Source organism: Leptonotus elevatus, chromosome 15 (assembly GCF_054856555.1).
Source record: "Leptonotus elevatus isolate MCC_2025b chromosome 15, RoL_Lele_1.0, whole genome shotgun sequence".
Taxonomy (NCBI): domain Eukaryota; kingdom Metazoa; phylum Chordata; class Actinopteri; order Syngnathiformes; family Syngnathidae; genus Leptonotus; species Leptonotus elevatus.
This window is the reverse complement of record NC_141253.1, coordinates 2474493-2496489: the sequence shown is the minus strand read 5'-3', so window position 1 is coordinate 2496489 and position 21997 is coordinate 2474493. Positions and strand designations below refer to the sequence as shown.

At 43.2% G+C, this 21997-nt stretch overlaps 1 protein-coding gene across 2 annotated transcripts in view; it reads right to left on the bottom strand.

Moving 5' to 3' along the window:
- Positions 1-21512, bottom strand: part of col5a1 (procollagen, type V, alpha 1) — a 66860-nt gene extending 45348 nt beyond the window's left edge. For both annotated transcript variants that reach the window (XM_086096522.1, XM_086096523.1), the window contains exons 1-4: positions 21228-21512; positions 6635-6802; positions 2378-2591; positions 1501-1663 (exon numbers count right to left, since the gene is read on the bottom strand). In XM_086096522.1, the coding sequence (XP_085952648.1) occupies positions 1501-1663; positions 2378-2591; positions 6635-6802; positions 21228-21327 (645 nt within the window). In that variant the 5' untranslated portion in view covers positions 21328-21512. The remainder of the gene's footprint in view (positions 1-1500; positions 1664-2377; positions 2592-6634; positions 6803-21227) is intronic.
- Positions 21513-21997: the final 485 nt, after the last annotated feature.

Genomic DNA, 21997 nt, shown 5'->3' with positions numbered 1-21997 from the left:
GGAGCTCTGGAGTATTTTTAATTTTTTTTATTCTGACACCAGACGTTGAGTGAACCACATATGAACGGATTCCTGCATAGATTTTAGAGCCGCAGCAAGCTGGTTTTGGTTTTCGCTAGGCGCTGATTAACGATTATGGAAGATTTAACGTCAAGGGATTGGTTGCTCGCGGGTGGGGGGGGGGGGGGGGGTGATGTCATATTTCAAACGCTTAACTGCAGGGAGTTGTGAGGTTGGCTGGCTCGGCATCAGTCGTGTCAGATTGGCCTCTGCTATTAATTATCAGCGTGCCAATATTCCCTTTTTAAACCGGCGTGACATCCGCAGGGATAAAGGCAGCGCTCGTCCGACACCGCTCTCACATGCTCAAACAATAGATTTTTTTAATGCCTCCATTTTTATTAATTATCCTCATGTGTCTGTGAGTTCAGACATCCAGAAAGATGTTCTACAATCCCTTCTGAAATCTTTTAAAAATTTTACAATGCAAATTTTGATCCCCAAAGGGATTTAATCAAAGCTAACGACTCCATAAATTTTATTTTGAGTTTTGTAGTCCAATGACCATCGCTAGTTAAAACAAGTGGTAATAAAAAAATATATCTGTCAGAAAATCAAAGAAAAGTCATTGTTGTTACTATTCGTATAAATTTGAAGATACAGTACAAGCCCACAATTATTACACAATAGCTTTTTTTTTTTTTTTTTAAACCTCCGTCCTGACCAATTATCACTTTTAATAAATTCATCGTGGCATAACCGCAATGCATTTGCATTCATTGAAAAAGCAAAAGTTGGACAAGTGAAATAAAACCACAACCGTTTGTCAACTTGACGTTAAATGCTAGCGGCCACAATAAGAAATTTCACTTCAAACAAATATTTGTTGGCACAACTAAAGTTATGAAGCATGATGCCAGCTATCAAACTCAAAAAAGAAATGTTCAGCTAAAATCCTGTCGATTTCACACTGCATGAGGAAATCGCTCACTACCAAACGCAAATGCTCTTCATTCGGGGCCAACAAAGACAAATCGGAATTGGGATTGAAACAGGCTAATATGATGAAGTCGAGCTTCAAAATACTGTCAACTGGCAAAAACAAATTCACACGTAGACATTTTTGCACCATCTACAAACACAGAATGCCAAAACAACGCGTTTTCTCATCAGTTTTGTCTCAAGCTACCAAATTTCGGACATTCCAGAATTCCTCTGACCGTCGGGCACCTCGTCAGGCCCGCGGCGCTTTGCTGCTAACGCGACTGTACGCTGTGATTTACGGCGTGTGGGCAGTGGGCGTCGAGCAAGCTCGGTCACCGACATGTCTGCAGAGGAAATGCCCGCCGTCGCCACAAACCTCAAATGGGCACCAATGTCATTTACAGCCTCACAAAAAAAAAAAAAAAAGAAAAGCAGAACAGCTCAATGTGTTGATTCACTGGCAACAGTCAGTCTGTCGCGTGCTAAGCAGTAAAGAGAACTCAAAACGGGGCCAACCTCAAAGACTTCTTCATCGAGGATCCTGGTTCCAAACACGATAATTCCTTTGGTGTCGATGATGGGGTGGGCCGATCGGAGCAGCTTCTGGGTGGTCTTCTTTTTACAGTCCAAAATGAGGGTGATGGTCTGCTTGTGCACGCTGATGGCCACTCGATGCCACCTGGATAAGAAGAAAGAGAAGACGAGATGTCCGTTCACACGTTTGTGGACCAAGTGTGAGCGCTGCCTTGTATTCATGTCGTTTTGAGCTGATTCAAGGAGCTTTGACTACTCTAACCTTGTTAGTCCTCGCCTCAGCCGTTGCCCCTGAACCCCGCAACCCTACCAATCTAAACTCTAACCCGCAACACATATACCCCAACACCAAAGTCTACCCCCTAAAATCTTACGCTAAACCCAATCCACTAACCCTAGTTCCCTAACCCAACCCCCTAATCCCTACATCGAACGGCTAACGCCAACCCTAAACCCAACCACCTAAGCCCCTGACCCTACCCTAACCGCTGTCCATATTTAACTCCGAACCCAAACCGTAACAGTAACCAGAACCCCACAAACGTTGAACCCATTGAACCCCCTACTAAACCTTATCATATAGTCACTAACCTATAAAGCCTTATCCCATCCACTCACCTTAAACCTTCAACCCTCAACTCAAGACTAATCCCTTAACCTAACCCCTAACCCATGAACCCAACCTAATTCCTTACTTTAACCCTACTCAACACCAATACCCTAACTCCTAATCCCTAAACCAAAACCCAAACTTTAAACCCCCAATCCCATTTTCCTCCTAAACCTAACCTATCCCCAACACCCTAGCCCAAAAACCCTAACCCAACTTGTGTGTTGTCCACTAAACCAGTCCACCTACTTTCCGTCGGCCAGGTTGATCCCCCGGAAGAGCGGGTAGTCCTCAGGTCCGGGCTTTCCCGTGTGGTCCTCGTAGAGGAAGACGGGCGAGCGCCCCATTTCCAGTCCAAGCTGCTGGATTCCCTGCTCGTTGTACACGGACAACAGGAATGACTGGCTGCCCTTCTTGGGCTTCACTGTGGCCAAGATGGAAAAGTCCTCAGGGAAGTCATCACCTGGCGGGGGGGGGGGGAAGCAAAGAGTTCAGTAACTCGGGTCGGAGAACTGACGCGTATTCGGCGGAGCAAATGGACATAACACAAAGACTGAAGAGGATTTAAGTATACGGAAGAATCGGATCATCCATCTTGGAGCAACATGAGGAAACAATCAGGTGGAGGAGCTGGCAGCATAATCGCTTGTAAAAACTCCAGAGTCTAATCAATTATCTTCCACATCGCTCTTCGGGAAGAAAAAAATGAGGGTGAGATTTTTTTCTTTCAAATGATAGGGCCTATAAAAAACAACCTTTTGTGTATATAAACACATACAAATGAGCATATTTGGGTATTACCCAGACTTTTTCCAAGCATCCGTGAAGATACTTGCCCTCTTTCCAATCTTTCATTTTTATGAAAGCTAGCATTAACATGACAAGCAACTGTTCAGATTCCACTTGTAATTCCCTGCTGGTTGATGCCAGAAGTGGGGCTGAGGTTTAAAAGCTGACATATGGACAAGAAGAACAAGAGGTGCCGACTCTCTTTTCTTCAGAATCGGGACTGTCAATCGAATTCCCGCCTCGATGGCTATTATTGGAAATGTCAGGACATGACGTCTTTTGGTCGCTGTCGGTCAGATGAGGTGCATCTTTCGTCGACAAGAAGCCATGCAAAGACGACACACTGGTGGTGGAGGCTCCAGCACACCTGCCGCCCTAGCAAGTACTCGTGCGATAGACAACGGATGGAAGCTAACGGAGTCTCAGAGATGATGACTCAGGACCACTGGCCAAGTGTCAGGGAACCAAAATAAAACAACTTGTAAGCAATCTAAAAGGGTTTCCGATACACCCTCAGAGGATCTTTAGCCAAATGTAAAAATAGAATTTCTCCAAAGGAGCCCCCACCAGTAAACACAAATTTGGGAAGGCTTGGGTTTCTCCCTGGAATGCTCTCCCTCTGTAATCCCTACTTCGGGGGGGCCGCCAGGTGAGAGATACCCTATTGCAGGGGTGCTCAAGTTCGGTCCTCGAGAGCCCCTATCCAGCCTGTTTTCCATGTTTCCCCTCCTGCAACACAGCTGAATCTAATCATCAGCTATTCAGCGAGCTTTCCAGGAGCCTGATAACGATCCTGATCACGAATCAGGTGTGTTAGTGGAGAGAAACTTGGATAGGGGCTCTCGAGGACCGAACTTGAGCACCCCTGCCCTATTGTGTGAGCCGACTAGACGGGAAAAGAAGAGGCCAGGCTTGCCATAAAGCGCTTGGCCACTGGGAAAAAGTCACTTCCACGTCCCCAATACTTGCCAATCAGTGTCAAAATTGTGCTCGTCTTCAGTAGGGTTAGCAGGCTTATGCTAGCTGATTTGGGGCAAGAGGTGGAGGCTGGACTGGACTGGTCACCAATTTGACATAAAATGTGAATTCACACATTCACATATGAGTTCTACATATAAATAACACGAGTAATATATTTTGACAAATAATATTTGATATTATATTGCTTTCATAACATAATGCGACATTTATCTTGTGTTCTGCAAAAGCTTATATTTTGTAAAAAACTACGCATCGTGCAGTTTGCCAACATGTCACATTTAGTCAAACGAGCACTGTTAAAGGTTTTACAGCCACAAGAAGGCAGGCAAATTGAGTAAAAAAAAAAAAGAAAAGAAACAGAAGCTCCTGACGACATGAACCCTGGCGGCATTAGCTTCTGTAGCTTGAGGCGCTAATTTGCACATAGCCTCAGCAGACGTGCCGCAGCGTGGGAAGCGTACGCTATAATTAGCATGCCCTTTTCGAGTCGTAAAGGTAATAGAAAGGACCTCTGTTTCTCGTTTTAAACGAATTATCCTTTCCGCGCGTCTGACGACTGCATGTCTCGCGCTTTTCCACAACGCCGCCGCAAGAGCTCGCTGCGTTGTCCAACCCCGTTTAGCGTCTCTTTGTCGTTCGCTCGTAGACATTTTTTAAAGATTAGGTGGCAGAAAGCTGAGCTTAATAGTTTGAGTCTTAGCTGAGCTGGAAAAGTTAATGGGATGGAGTGATGTCACTGGCCGGGCTCCCTTGGTTCAAGTAAAGCAACTGTGTGGTAAATTTTAACATGGCTTTAGTTATATGTCGTTTTGTTTTGACATTGTTTACATGTTTGAAGAACGTCAAAGCTATTTTCAAAGTTTTCTTTTCGAAGGAATAGCCAAAACAACCCAGAATATTTCAATGTTTATATCATAACGCTAGCACTTAATGATAGCTTGCATCAACAATTGCAACAATGATGGTGCCATTTTGAAAAAGTTTGTGTTTTCATGCTCACAAAAGTCATGTAAAAGTTTTGAATGGAATGCTAATCACAAAGACTAGCTTGGACCTTCTGTCAACGTTGACTAGCCATGGCCATTGTTACTTTTATATGATCATGAACGAGTGTTTTTAGTATAGAAACGATGACTCAAACTCAAAACGGTCCTGCAAACGAATGGCCAGACGCTAGCTAGCTCCAAAGGCTAGCTTGCAGCTTAAGTTTTGGTAGTAGGACAACGGCCAACTTTTTCAGTGTTTTGATGGAAAAGACAACTGTATCAATTTTGAATCGGCACAATTCGTATCCAGTAACCCGCACAGCTGTCTGCCAGAGTCACATAATTACATCCAAACAGAGTCTCGTCTCAACCAATATTGTGATTTCACAGTGTGTGACTTCACACGCCGGGCCAACAAGTAGGAAGGCAGGGTGGTGCGGTTCAAAGGTCCAGTGAGGGCCAAAACACGTCCGACGTGGACGGTGGTCCGGCCGAGGGGTTATAACTCCGTATAACACTCTTCCCGCATCTCGACCACATCGCTGCACTTGTACTTTATTGTTCCCACAATCGCTAAATCATTCCAAGAATGAAAAGACGTTTTTTTGGGAGGGAAGGGAAAAAAATTTGAGAAGACACTACAAAGCAAAGAGAAATGATAGACGGTGGAAAATGACGGCGCTCCAGGGAAAACAGAGAGAAGATGGGAAAAGAGGATCCAAAGCCACGTCAGCGCGGTTTAACCCGCAGAAGCCGCTCATGCTAGCCCGGGGCCGGCCAGACTGCGGCCTTTGAGGACACACTGCGTTCTTTACATTGGTCCACTGAGCATTTACATTATCAAGAGTCCTGAAACATTTGTTTTAGTAAATATTTAAAAAAAACAAAAAAACTTAATGAGTTCATTATTTTTAAAAGAAACAACTTTTACACATTTTAAATGCAAACTTAACTTTTTTCAAATTTTTATGTAATCAGCTAATTACGATTAAAATAATTATAAGTAACAATAGTCACGAGAATGAATTCATATTTTATTATTAATTTAGCATATTTTACATTTCAAATTCTTCATTATTTTATTCTGTTAGATACTTGGTTAATTAATAATAATTACATTCATTATTATTATAATTAATAATGAGAATTATTATATGTAAACTGTATGTCTATATTTATATCTTATACAAGTAACATATTTGGCCATTTTTATTTGATTTAATAATTGGTTAATTCATTATTAATAGATGATTGTATATATTATACATAACTAACATTAATCATGAGAATTAATAATTATATGATTTTTTTATTTTGAATTTTATTTTATTTTAATTTAATGATTCATAAATACATAAAATGTACATATTTTAACATTCATTCAACAATATTAGCTTTTCAGGGAATTAATTTAATGTAACTTCTCCAACTGCACAGTTGAAATCAGTCAGTTTCTTCGCATGCTTGTATTAAAGTAAATTTAAAAAAAAATAGAAAAAGTAAATACAAATAAAAAATATTCTTGAGACAGCTTGATTCAAAGTTCATAGTAGTTGGCTGACATATAAATAATAAAGTTATGGGAGCTTATAAATGTGCCACCCGGAGGGCAAGAAGGGAAAAAAAGGAAATTGCTCTCCTGCTATGTTTGGCCGTTATATCCCTTCCTAACTGCCATGTGGGCTTGCAAGTCCGTAAAAATGGAACCGACTAAGACACCTGCACGGAATTAGAGTTAAGCTAAGCTCACCTGGATACAGCTGTTTTGTGGGGGCGCTGAGCTGCGCCTCTTTGGAGACTCGGTAGGCCACGTCGGGTCCTTGCGACGACCGCCGATTCGAGCAGAAGCCCGTTGATTTCGTGACACCTTCGGGTAAATTGGGAAAATCTAAAATCTTCAAGAGGTCCGCTGGTTCCGCTGCATAGAAGGAAAGAAGAGATAAACACAGAAGGAAGTCACGTTAGTCATCAGGTTTGTAGCATACATTGATGTGTGGCTAAGCTAGTTGCTAGCTACTAAGTCCGCTACGATCTGCTAAATTTACAAACTACATCTCAGGTAGGCTATGCTAACATAGCATATAGGTTTTAGAATATCACAGTCAACAGAAAGCAATTTACCTAATCAAATAGAACACCACCAGGAATATGCAGCTTAGCATTTAGCGACATATCATGTTTTGAGGTAACAATAGCATGGTGGCTTTTTTGAGGCGTTCAAGTGACTATGCGGAGAACAGTGGCTTGCGTTTATCTGATTTACTTTTGATTTTAGTTAGCTAAGCTAGCGAAGCATGGCAGCATCATACTGGCCTCATTACTTAAGTGTTTCCCCTATAAAAAAAAAATTGCAACAAGGAGTGTGTTGCTAGCATTCTGAGCTAAGAGTGCTAACCCCACAGATAGTAACTTATAATGTTAGCACTGGGCCAATACCAAAACAATTAGGTGGGCAAGCATGCTAGTGGACTGTAGCTAGGCCTCGCTTGTGTATGTAGCATTCTGAACAAACAACTGAAAAGATACATGTAAATGTCTTTAAAGATGCTAAATTTCTATAGCCTAACAAAGCTCACTTGATCAGTTTTTTTCCCCAAAAAAGACAGCATCAAGGAGGCTATGCTACAAATATAGTATTCCGGCAGATGTAAGGCGTTGAGGCTAAGCTACCTTTTATAAATTGGCATAAAGACGGCTATGTTACATTTAAAAAATTCATCGATCACAAGGCAAAGAGACTTTGCTACATTTTGGCTTCCCAAAGTGAAGAAGCTGTGCTACGTTTTCAAAACGGGAATCTCACTGATTGTAAGGCAACAAGCTATGCTACGTTTTGTGATGTGTTATATGTTTGAACTTTGTGGAGCATAATTCTCTTTTGTTTATTTTTATTTTTTTTTGCTAACACCAGCACAATAGTGATTTGGCGGGACGCGTTCAAAACATTCTACGATTCAAAGTTCAAAACATTTGCTGCCATCCTGTTACATGCGGCAGCTATAACGACCGCAACCCAAAACATGTGATTAGCACACTTGCCGGGGCCACCAGAACACACTCATCGAGTCAACCTGACCCGGACCGCACCCCCACCCGCAGTACCAAAAAAAACGCTCCGCTCAAACAGCTGTTCCCACAAAAGCAACCAGCCTCACCAGTGTGGACAAAAGAGGGGTCGCGTCCACAAGGGGCAGGTAAACACGAAGGACAGACGGACAACAGGCGGCGTTTTTACGGCATGGACGGGAACAAAAGTGGGAATGCTGTTGCTCCCGTTCCCGTTCCCATGCACAGGTATGACATTCTTGGTAGTCAGGCGGCAAGGGACCACACACACACACACACGGAAAAAACTGAGAATGTGCACGTGAGCTGCCACAGCTGAGCGCGGGAGAACGTGCCGGAATCTCCCGCTTGCGCAGGAATTAAGTGACGCAAAACGGACGGCAAGGAACTCGAGTTTCTCCTCATCAGGTTGACACAGCAGCAGAATGCATGTAAATTGTTACCATGCATGATCAGATTCGTTTTTATTCTTTGGGGGCATTAAACAACATTTCCTACCATTTTTTTTAATTTTTTATTATTATTAGTTTTGATATTTCGTACCTGTATTATAGCACATCTCTCGCTTTCTCACCTGCTTTTTTTTACACACTTTTGTGTCTGATTCCACTTTCACACAGTCCGAACGTACAGTACAACCCCCCCCCCCCCCCTCTCTATTTTTTCCCACATTCCTAGCAAGGCAAAAACGCATGGCGACTTGATCACAGTTTATACAAACAGCAAGTCACTGTCGAGCATTCCGAGGAGGATGCGTTCGCAGCGGCGGGACTTCCTAATCGGGATGTTCTCATCTGCTCTCTCTCGCCGATCCGGCCCACACTTCCTGTCTGGGGAGGGAAGGCTCTTGCGCCCGCCCGCTCGGTAATTATTATACTTTTTGCGCTCGTGACAACACGGCCACAAGAGACACGTTTTTCTCATGCCCGGCGTGAAAAGATGGCGTGCGTCTGTCAGGGAGAGCGGCGGGAAAATGCGAGTGTGAGTTTGTCTTTGGAGGATTCACGCCACAATGCGTTCGTCACCTTACAGTAAAGCGAGCCAGAGCTCTGCTGGTTCCTCGCAACAATCATCATTTTCACACCCATTGGGTTATTTCGTTTTTTTTCTTTGAAGCCCACATTGTAAAATCCAGCAGTAACCGGCTTTGACTCGCCTGTATTAACGACGGAAAGGATCCAATAGCGACGCTCGCTGGTGTCCTCAGACTGTTTTCACAAGCGAGCAGTCAGCCGTCGCCTGCACTTTTCTTCCGTCCTTTAATCATTCGTACTCTTTTTTTTTTTTTTTTTTTTTTTTGTCCTTTTAAGGGTACAAGCATGCCTGCGGGTCGGTGACTTCAATGTCCGCCGTGACGCAACTGGAAAGCGCATCAGCGACCCCCTTACCTCCTGTATTCATGGTGGGTGGGAACTCATCTCTAAAATGTTCATAATTGTCTATATGGATGTTTTAAACCATAAATATCACCAAATACTTTCATATTAATTTTAAACTTTGCCTGTCAGCAAATGGCTGACCGTACACTAACAAACCACTTTTACTTCTCCTGATCTTAGTCTCATACTTCTTTGACACCAATTACTACTTTCCTATTAATCCAAGGCTTTGGTGCCAACTGGCATTTTTTATGGCATTACAAAAAGCACAACTAGCAAATAGCAAAGCCTAGCTTCGACACGGGGTGAAATTAATTCGTGTCCAGCAATTAAAACGTCGTCAATTTATTCGTTTAGCGACAACAAACGAGGCAATAACAACACCTCAATAGCCGCAGCAGGGCAACCAGTCGATGCTAACCGAGTCGCGACCTCCAGCCGCGTAGCTCCGCCTGCGCTAATCCGCATCGACGCAGGATAATCCTGTCAAGTCAATCGGGATACATAATAACTCCGCAGCAAGCGGTGGGAAGTAACCACGTACAAATGTTTTGTCAGTGCACTTAAGTGTCTGTACTTTACCGGAGTATCGGCTTTTCTGATGACTTTACTCCCTATGCTTAAAAATAGATACCGGCACTTTATAAAAAAAAACATGCTTCTTCAACCTCCACGAATGACAACGCAATAAAAATAATGACGAACATAGTAAGCAGTAAAGTCATCTGCTGTTGAACTTTTGTTACATTTTCAGCTATAAGAATCAGCTTTAGCTCCAGCGCTAATCATTAGCTAATTTAGTATTTTACGTTGCCATGCACGATGTTAGGGGTGAGTTCATTTCTGATTGTCCAGTCAGAATGTTGCTTTTAAAAATCAAAACGGGTATTATTCAGTTGATTCAGCACTTCTACTTTTACCAGGTAATTTATTTTTTATTTTTTCAAAGTTTGAGTACTTGAGCCGCCTCCGCCCGCGGCGCTTCCATCCATCATCACCCAATGCCTTGACTTTACATCTCTCAATCCAATTTCCCCCGTTTACCCCGGCGTACAATCGGGTTTTTTTTTTTTTTTTTTTTTTCACCCCCGCACATCTAAAAGCCCCTCAGCGAGGTCACAGGGAGGTGAGCCAAGCGGCAAAGGTGCGATGATAACACAATGGAGCTTTCTTAGCCAAAAGGACCACCAAAAAAGAAGCTGAACCTTGCCAGGATACGTTCGCGGCGGCGGGTAAACATTAGCGAGACACACGGCGTCATTCATTGGCTTGGGACGCCACGGCGACCACATCCCAAGCTGTCAGTCGCCACCTTGTGAAGCTGTGATGTTTACCCACTTAGTGCGAGCACCTTGGGGACCACCGCCTTTGGGCCCACCTGCTAAAAATACCCCCCTCACGTCTGGAGCGGTTTCCCCTCGCAGACACGCGAGGTGTTTCCTTTTGTGGATGCAAAGTAGCAAAAGTCTACACTGCGTTCTTTCTGTAGGTTGAACTGGAGACTGTCTTAAGGCCACTTACATAAAATTAAGATTTATCGCCCACAAGGAGGGCAGAGTTTTGGGTAAAGTACTCAACAAAATGAAACATTGACTTCAATTGCCGGGGGTTCGATATTTTGACATTTTAACGTTCTGAGTGTGTTTTCATGCAAATATTTGCTGTAATTCTGACTTTACTAATGAGCAAGTATAGATTAGCGATAAGTCATAACACATCGAGGTCTAACAGAAATTTGTGTTGTCATAAACCGAGCACTGCCTGTGTCATTTTTTTCTCAATTGATTTTGCGGGCTTGTTGCAAAATATTCTACGGATTTCTGATCTTTGTTTGGCTCGTTGCAAATTTCTCTAATTCTTCACAAAGTTTTCTCTTTCGTTTAACACGACCTTGAGACAAATTATTTAATGCAAGATGAGATTCCTACTTTTTCCAAGAGTCATTAGTGAGTCTTTATGGGACGACTAACTTGACATGGTAAAAACATCCACACAAATTAATTTAAAATGCTTTTTTTTTACCATCATTTTCCATCGCCCTTTTCTCTCTGAACACTTTCATGAGATGACATTTTTTAAAACCAGATTTCTACACAGCCAGCAACTTGCCACGAGACCATCAATTTGACATCAGGTGTAAATATGCAACATTTATATTTAAATATGTACTGTTGCGTTATTCATCGGATTATTCTCCAACGCCGTCCTCCAGATTCAATTTTCACACCAAATGACGAGTCGGCAGCGTTTTACACGACCGCCAATTTGACACATCGTAAATCACAATTTCCTCCCCTTTTGTTTTCTGTACAGTTTGCTTGAGACGCAATGTTCAACACAAGATGAACTTCGTATTGAAGAGTCAGCCGGTGTTTCGGCGGCCAGTTTGACACTCGGTGAAAAAGACGAGCGTGATTTCCGTTCAAATATGCGGCTTTCGCCTCACGACCTTTTATTTCCACCTTTCTTTTCTTTGAACAGTAGCTTGGGATCCGTAATCCAGGTCTCGGCTCTGAGCCAAGTATGTGGTGGATCCCGTTCCCTGTCTTTTTTTTTTTTTTCACCGCACACAAACCACACCCGCGCACTCTGGAACTTGTAGACTCTTCAGACGGCACCGTTTCTTTGGAGGGGAGCTGCAAAAGTGAAATTTCATGGTGGGGAGGAGATTAACATTCCTCTTTCACTGCCCCTCTTCCTCCTCCTCCTCCTCCTCCTCCCGATGGGCACACGGACCCTTGCAGAAGCGAGGCCAGCCGGCCGGCCGACTCTCTCCGGGCGCGCATGCTTGACCTGGCTCCGAGGACAAGCAAGCAGTAATTAGCAGCCATGAAGCTCCAAAAACAAGAATGCTCAGCGAAAGATTCTCCCCCCCCCCCAACGAGAGCGCATCACTTCACACATTTCTCTATTCAGATGTCAATATGCCAGGTTAGCTTCACAAATTTAACACTACGTTAACTCGAACCTCTAACCCCAACTCCAGCACTAACTAACCCTGACAAAATGTGTAGCCAGAGTCTCAATCAAACCATCAACACTTCACTCTACCTTCATTGCCTTTCATGACACTTAACCCTTTGAAACCAATTCGTAATCCGCAACGCTATCCCTAATGTCCTAACCTTCGAACTCTAATTCTTAACCAACTCTAAAACAAAGCCTACATCCTATGAACTCTCAAACTCGAACCCCTCCATACATAATCCCTAACGCTAACGACCCCTATAACCTAAACCCCCAAACTCTCTGAACCTAACCTCAACCCTAAACATAACCCCTGAAACCTCTAACTCGAACCCTAACCTCTGTGCAGCCAGAGCATTATCACCAATAGGCTGTCATAATCCTAATTCTTCTAAACCTACCCTTAACCACATAGCTCAAACCTAAACCCATCTCCTGAACCCTCTGAAGATAACCCTTAACCAAAGATCAACCTCGTGAACCCTAACCCCTGAGCCCTCTTACCATAACCCCCAAACCCTCTAACCCTGAACTCTAACTGCTGACTGCCACATTGGCTTCATTTTCCATCAGAACTGTAGCACTTCTAATCCCAACCCCTTAAACCTATCCTTAACCCATTTACCCAAACCCAACCTCTAACTCTATCTCTAACCCTTCACCGTAATTTAACACTAAACCGAACCCTAATCCCCTTTTTGCTGTCTGAGCCATTCCGGAGTCAATGGAACCATATCATAGCGAGACGCGCTTGCATTAGCGCAGACCGTTAGCATGTGACCAGACGTGGGAAATCATACTGCATGCATTACGTCTGCTAGATTGAGCACATTTCATACACACGCGCGCGCGCGCACGCACACACGCACACACACACACGAAGCCACGTGACAGTTCTTAGCTTTGAACATCACGAAGGTACTTGATATCATTTTCACTTCAAGATCATTTCATGTGCCCCAAATTTCAACAACGCCATCGCCACGGCAACGAGCTATCTTGCTAGCGTTAGCTTCTGTTGTCAAAAGTCGAATGTACTAAACTCTTGTTGGTTTCTAAAGTGCTTCACCTTTAATCGAAAAGGTTTCTGCAGTAGTAAATCCTAACGTGTATGGTTGTTATGTAAATTTGACAAATAGTGACATCACAGTTTGGCAGAATTCAGGACTGCTTACTGCCATTTTTAGGAATCGGCAGAAAGCTAAAGATTTGCGTCGTTCAATTTCATGCAAATCTCAAGTCTTAAACGTCAAGCAAGGCCGAAGTCATTTTGTCATTTCGAGTCGCAGAAAGTCAAGTCACCTTAAAACAGAAGACCAAAAAGGTCCAATCATGATCATGTTAGACAATTTGCAAAGTGTCGAACCCGTATAATGCGTCATCGTGTCTCAAGTCGACACCCTCAAGTCAAGTCTCAAGTTTTTTTTTTAGTTTTATCAAGTCCAGACACGTCATCCAAAACGGCGACTCGGGTTGACTCGTCTCCATCTCTCGACCATCTCGTCGTTAATGCAACACTCAATCAACAGCCACACCTGGCAACAACAACAACAACAACAACAACAACAACAACAACACCCATGTGACCACTTCCAGGAAACACGCCCACCAAAGAAAGACCACATCAACAGGGAAATGCCACACCAAAGCTTTAGAACTGAAGAAGCGTCTTCAACAACCAACAAGAGTTCAGTTGCCTCCATTCAACTTTTACAGATGCGTAACTGAGAATCGCACCCTTACCGCACATCGAACCAAAAACGAAACAAGCATTTAGTTCTGAAAATGACTCCGTGAGCATGTCGGAATTGTGACGAATTGTGACATCCCAATTTGGCTCATTTGCATAACCGCTCCCCAGTCCCCCCCCCACACTGATTTTCTCCACCCATGACTCGGAATCTAAAGCAATTGCAGATCCAAAGCCACTTTCAAGCGGAAGCATAATGTCGCAGCCGACTTCTGATAACCAGGACAGTCTCGAAAGTTCACCTCATTTGTCAACGTGTGAGGGCAGACCCTTTTTAAACTAAAGGTCTGATCCGGCATCTCGTGAAGCGCTGCCTCCGTGAGTGAAAATGCAATTGAATCTACATGATATGGCCATTCGATTTTTAGAGCGGGATTTCAACCAGAATGTGACGTGCGAATTCTAATAGCGTTGTAGTTATTCATGGTTTGTGCGTTTTTTAAGAGGATTTCCAAGAAGTTTTATGAAGATGCCTGGGAACGGTTTGAAAAGTACAAAAAAAATGGCCTAATGTCTCCGTGAAGCGTTCACTTATCTGCTTGCCATCGAGTGTAAGCGGTCTACAGCGAGTCCGCATGCTGAGGTCCGCTTCCACATGTCGTTTTTGAGTGTTTTTCAAGGACTCTGGCTTGCTCTCGCTCTCTCTCTCTCTCTCTCTCTCTTTCTCTCGCTCGCTCTCTTCCTCTCTGCGTCTCATCGCTTTAGCAGAGCTCCAGATGGTTTACTTCACAGCGCCGATGATATAAATCAGTCCACCCCGAACCAGAACGGAAAAACTGACTCAATGCGCTGCTGTTTTTTTCCCCCCCCTTACACTAGAAAAAGCACAAAGAAGTCTCGATAAACGTTTACTTTTCGAGACGCCAGATTGAAGTGGAAGGCCTCAATTTAAAATAGCCTGATTTTAATTTGGGTTTGTCGTTTTTTTAATACTTAGTAGTTAAATTACGAGGTCAAGTCATTCATTTTTTTTTTTTAAGAACGTAATCTCACAAGATTCATGTTCAAATTTGATGAGGTACGTCCATTTTTATAAGAAAAAGAATGCAAAAATGGTTGTGATGCAAGGAAAGATGGCACAATGTTACATTATTTTGAAGAACAAAAAGTCGTCGTACTGGAAAACAAACAGCGGGGCTGTCATTTTAGGCTCGATTATTCCCTCAAGTATTCCATTAATAATCGAATAATCAGATACAATTGTGCATTTAACTGTATTGCAAAGCCATTTTATTACTGATTACAGTCTATTAAGCAATTATTGTTCATTTGCTGTTGTTTAGTGATGAAAAAACAATTAAACAATATCAGATGAGATTGATTGATGTTGTACTCCATCTTTTTTTAATCTGATTCAATGGCTGGTTCTGTTATTGTTTCCCAAAGTAAAAGCAGATGTCTGCAAATGTTTTTTTTTATTAAAAACAAAAGAGAGAAATCAAGAGAATAGTTGCGGTTGATCAGAGGATTTGGACGGTTTTAAGTTAAACAATGGCTCTAAACGATTACTCAATTATTAGCGTAGTTGTCAATTAATCAATTAATTAATTATTGACACCGCTAACAAGTTTTTCTAAAATTATGACAGACAAAACTGCAAGTGTTCTCTGCGCTGGCTGAAGATCCAAGGGCCACTTTCAAGCCACACCCACATCATACGCAGGCGCGACGCCCCCGCTACCAGGTCAAAGCCAAAAGGTAAGCAGAGCTGCGTTGAGTCTTGTTGATCACACAGATGAGTGTTTCCGATAAGCGGCACATACTTGATTTTTTTTTGGGTGAGTGGAAATGCTTTTTTGTTTTTTTGATTGTGTCATTAAGACAACCTTGGAACATTTTACATTTTGAAAAAATGCATAATTTCCATCCATCCATTTCATTAGCGTAGTTGAAGCCTATCCCAGCTATCTTTTGGGGGGGGGGGAGCCATATCCGCCCCGGACTGGTCGCCAGTCAATACAGACAAACTACCATTCACATTTCTATCTTCATCTTCAAAGATGACTTTTGGGCGAGAAACACGCTGATCTCGTTGCCAGCAGTGATAAGGCACACAAAAAAACATTCACCATAGCCACGAGTCAAAGCAAAAATGGTGAAGCGTCATTTAGATGTTATGCTGCACACAATAACATAAATTGCCAACAGAAGTGAAGTCAGATTAAGGTCCTTTAGGCATTTTTTTTAAATCCATTTCACGCGATCATTGAGGTTGGAACGCCTCAAAGCTGCGAATCCTCCTTTCAATATTTTTACATGTTAACGAACTGAGGCAGAATACAAACGCAAGCAGAATCGTGTTTTTTTTCCCATCGCGGCCCCTCCGAAATTCAACTACGTACAAACGATTGTATTTCATCTGGCTGGAAACGAAAATGGAGAAAAAAGTGCTTCGCTGGAGCATTTCTACAGACCAAACTGCGGCTCGGCCCAGCCGGGGGGGGGGGGGGGGGGGGGGGGGATATGAGGTTGGAAAGGATGAGTCATGCGTTGATTAGAATACCCTCATTACAGCAAAAAAAAGAAAAAGAAAAATGATAACAACAACAAGAGTTTTCTTGTGAGAGGACTACAATTCCCAAATGAGCCAAGAGGTCGCAGGGAACATTCCTGTCCCCGTGAACTGTAACCCGAAACCGAAGCGACGGAGCTTTTGTGCTCCCTGCGGCACATCCCGGCCCGATCGGGGCGGGGGTCGTATTTTTACACACAGAGCGGCCATTCAGCACTTTCAAACAATCAGCCTTAATTACGACGGCTTCTAATAGGCGGCATGTACGGTGCAGGGCGCGGTCAAGAATGAAGCGTTTGTGCGCCGCTAAAGGGAATGGACTTAAATCTGAGGGCGGTGGGGGGTCAAAATCCAGAACCCCCCCCCCCCCCCCCCTATTTTCTTTTACCTCACGTGTTGCTCGTAGGCACAATAGCATATTTAGGCTAGCGTGGATTCTTTCTCCGGATGTTACGAAAAACTTTCCTTGCGCAGATTAGACGAGATTGCGGAAGTTATCGGAAGAACGTTTACTCTTCACCAATGGAGGAAGTCGGACTTTTCCAAATTCATACCAGGAATTGCGAAGTCGAGGAGAGAAAAAAAAAAGGATCACGACTTCGCCGATCGGTTTAAATCTGAAATCGCTCAACAGCGGCCAACACCGTGAATGGCAAAACATATTTATCGATTTATTGATTATAACATGAATTTAGTTATTCGAAAAAAAAGTAACTTTTACGTGATTTCGACAGACGACATTAACCACAACAACAAACAAAATTCATCGGAATCAGCCGTCTTTGTTGCTAACAATCGCTTCGAACGCTTTGAGGTCGGAACTGCGAGATTCCAAGTGGGACGTGTTCGACTTCGCACCTTCCTCGAATGCAGCATAAGTAACCTATTCTAAGTATTTGTGCTCTTTCTGAAACGCCATGAAATTGCCATCAGATGGCGCCAAACTCTGTCTAGATAATAAAGTAGTACAAACATTTATCGTTGAATGGAAATCGGCCAAATTCCGAGCGGTGGCCGATCGATCGGAGCACCACTAACATTTGTAGTTTAAACTATCACGATACGGAGCTATAAAAAAATAATAATAATAAAAATGGTTGTTAGTAAACAATCTTTGCGAACAAGAGATTTTTTTTTTAACAATCTGATTACAAATACCCGTTGAAGTTCATCTTCAACAAGCCGCAACCCCAAAGTGATAACGTCGTGGTTTTGGACATCATGCACTTAAAATTCAAAATTTCAAAGCATTTTCTGTTTGTTTTGGTTCTGCCCGTTGCCCGTGACACGTTCAACAGAAACACGTCTTCAATTATCGTTCGCCTCGTCAGGACGTCAACATTGAAGGCATCTCGTTAAGTTCTGCACAGTCGATCGCTTTTGAACAACTTTAAAGTGCCTCGAGGAAGAAAAAACAACACAAACACATTTAAATTCTGCAATTAAGAACACATGTGACGGCCGCCTGGAAGAAAAAAGCTTTTAATGACCTTGAACGTGGACGTGCTATCTTTTTTTTTTTTTTCTTCAAGAAAATTCAGCGGACAGGCTGCAGATGTTATTCCATTTGGAATTTTCTTGGAGGGAAAAAAAAAAAAACGTCCACAAGAATGGTGTATTTTCTTTTCAGTGGGGGGGTTTGGGGTTGCAGTTTTTTTTTTTCCGCAGAGATTCGGGAAGAAAACATCTGGAAGACATTTTTCCTGGCTTTTCCTCGGCTTTAGCAGACGACTCAGTGGAAGCGTATCAAATCCAGATGTGGCGGCCAGCTTTTCTGATGTCAAATTTTTTCTCTCTCTTTCTTCGGATGAAACAAAATAAGGTATTGATGGATCCTGGACGTATGTTCTTACACCGCCCTGTGTCGCCGCCGCCGCCGCCGCCGCCGCCGCCGCCGGCGGCTTTGGACCGAATCCGTCCTTGTTTTTGCTGGCACGCGCTATTCCAAGAATGTTGTTGAAGTACATTTTATACTTACTTAACACTTAGCAGTTAATTTAGTAGAAAAGAACACTTTTTATTGGAACAAATAGCAGCGTTAGCATATTAGCAGCTAACCCCAAAACGATCTTTTGCTAGCTATTAGCTCCGCTAGGGCGTAGCTCTCAACTGGTTTCATTGTTTTAGGCACAATATTTTGCTTGAAAAGGCTTGTGTCTTTTTCGCTCTCATCATATTGGATGATAACAAAAGCTTTTGTTAGCGTGTTAACCGCATTCTTGAACAGTTGCTAAAATGCTGAGATGCCAAATCTGTAAGCTAAATTTGCCTTTGATGCTAACAATTGCTAAGTAGAGTCAGCACACAGCTGGTACTGTGAATATTTTTGCCTAAAATGGAGGTAACGAAAGCAGCGTTAGCATGTTAGCAATTCTGAATCCGTAAACTAGATTTGGCTTTCATGCTAACAAAAAAAGAAGTGAAGTAAAAGTATGCCAGCAGTTTGAGGCAAACAATACAAAAAAACATTAATTAGCTTCAGCTGGAGCAGACTTTTTAATCATTAGCATGTTAGCTGCCTGCTAACTGTAAAAAATGTAGTGGATATTCCATTTCATGCTAACAATAATGTGCAGTAAAAGTGAGGGATGAGCTATGCTAGCAGCTGGTTTGGTCGAGCAATAAAAAAATATATGTATAGAGGTGTTAGCATATTAGCTGCTAACCCTAAACCCCGAGGCCAGAATTGCCTTTTGTACCAACAATACATAAAAGTGAAGGTGGCAACTTTTATGTCAATTGGGTTTCATGCTCAGTAATGAGCTAAACAGGCTAAGTATCCGTTTTCGGATAGCTGTAGCATCTGTGATAGCATGCTAATAATCACCGCCATAGAAAACAAATGGAAACGGTCACGCCGTCAGCACAACGCTGCAAGGCTCCACCTGTTGGACCACCAAGAGTGGCGAGCTGGATGCTAATAATACATCCAGGCCAGACCACCTTTGACCCCACGTGACATTGAGCGACCACTCGGGTTTGCATCTATCTGAGTTGCCTGGTCGCCAGTCCATTAGGCACGTGTTCATGAGGCATGTGAAGCACTACATCTTCAAAACCCTGCTATGTCGACTGGATGGTCATCGCTTTAGGTGAATTTCAGTGAAGTCATCTGTGTGAACCACTACACGACTGATGACCTGTTTTAGGTCATATCAATATGTTCATTAGCTGTGCCGCTAATCCAATGTCAGCCTTGCAAACCACTATAAGTAGTGTAGCCATTCAATCATTTTGCATTCCACTTCACATTATCATTTGCTCGGTATGTGAACCACTACATGTCCATTGCAGCACTTCATTCATTTTCTAGTATGCATTTCCCCGTCTATCCCCGCTGAGTGGTCGCCAGTCCACGAAGCAAATATCAATTGGTCGTTTAAGGAAAAACACACTATGTGACACACTATACTCCAAATGTCCTCTTTGTCCACAGTTTCTGTCCATCGCAGCTGATTGGTCAATAGTCTAGTGGACCCGCCAGATAATCAGCCAACTGAACCGCTACGATTTTTGCCACTTGGTGACTGACTGCTCGCCAGTTGATTGCGCGGTGGGGCATTGCGGGAAAGTCGGTTTTGTGAACAACTACGCTACCATTGGCCTTAATGGAATTCATATTACGGTTATTTATGCCGCTGATCCCGTCCATCCCATCCTACTGGTTTGCCGGTACATGTTGGCTATGTGAACCACTACACTAACAACTGCCCATTTTAAGTATAGATTGCAGTTGCGTCACCTGGGATTCAAATCTTGAATATCAGGCGGTGCCGCAGATGTGCTATCCACATGTCACAAAATGGGATTCGGACCCCTGATGGAACATTGGTTAGTTTGATCGTTATGTAGCTATTCACTTCTTACTCATGTATGGCAGTTGAAACCGCTAACATTTACTACTTTCCTATTGGCTGTCCACTGTGTGTCAATCAGGGTGATTCGGTTTGCTTTATTTTAGTTTGATTGTATCAAGGTTTTTTTTTTTTTGCTTTACACTAGTTATGTGACCCACTACACTCAAGTGACTTACTTCCCAATAGCCTTGTGATAATAAAAAAAAAAAGTTCCCAGGAACCTCCAAAAGTTCCGAGCTCTAAGCGCTAATTTACCTGCATTTGTTTTAATAAGCACTTTTAACAACTTCTAAGCTGCCCGATTGCAGTTTTTACAGCTTAAATGCACTTTCAAACTTTTTTTTTTTGAAGGCATTGGTGATTTTTTTTTTTTGACACTTTTTTAGTAGCGTTGTGATTTTTTTTTTTTTACACTTTTTTAGTAGCGTTGTGATTTTTTTTTTTGACACTTTTTTAGTAGCGTTGTGATTATTATTTTTTTTTTACACTTGTGCAGCAGTTCCAAAGCGTCAGCGACTTTTGTCCCTGTATGGTGTTAATTATGATGCAGCATTGTGAATTACTAGACTCCCTGATGTCCCCATCTGTCTTTTGGCCTTTAAAAAAAGTTTTGTATTATATCTGCAGCGCAAAGAAAGTGACTTAAAGTGGCATCCATACATGCTTTCCAGCCAAGAAAGCCCTTTTCGAGTGACTTGTGAACGTCAGTCATTTTTTTTTCGCAACTTTTAAGCTGCGCGCAGGACGTTTATGAAACTCAAAAACAACCGAAAGCGCATTTCTCGCTTCCCGCAGTGCGTTTTGCATCCTACCTGAACTCGCTGGCGATGTGACAAAAAGCAAAATGACAACCAGGGAGACCAGAGCGTCCCTTAACCTCCGTTTAACTTTCCATCTGATGGGGGTATCCATGGCCGCCTGCCTTGAGTGCACCACGGCTCTTCGCAGCTCAACTCAAGTCGGACCCGCGGCCGCTTGTGATCGTTTGACGAGCAAAAAAAAGAAGGAAGAAGAGGAGAAAAAAAAAAGAGGGGGAACGGGGGAGGAATAGTGTCGAGGTGGCGGGGAGGGGTTGGGGGGGGCTCTCAAGCAGCCATAAGGGTCCCGTGCTTTCGTGGGGGGGGGATCCTCCGGACTGGACACACGCCGTCTGTCCCGCTCAGATGCTGCGCTCCTCTGAGGTGCCTGCAACCGTCACTTTGCGGCCCCCCCCCCACCCCAAAAAAAGGCCCCCTCCCTTCCTTACACACCCACCACCTCGGGCTGTCAATCAGCAGGCAGCCAGCACGCTTCAGGCAAATCACGGCCTGTTATTGGGCAAAGGGAGGCAAGCTGGGAGGGGAAAAGTGCAAGGGAAAGTTTCACGCCTACAATTCCTGCACTTGGAATTCCAGAAAAAAAGGAAAAGAAGGAGGGGGTGGGGGGGGGGGGGCATGTGGGAGTCATTCACAAACTAAAATGGATACAAATGGTAAGACAATGTTCCATGCGGGTGTAAAGTACAAAAAAGTGACCTATGCCAATATGAAGACATAAAAGGCCATTCATACCCCCCCCCCCCCCCCCCCCATAAGAACGAATG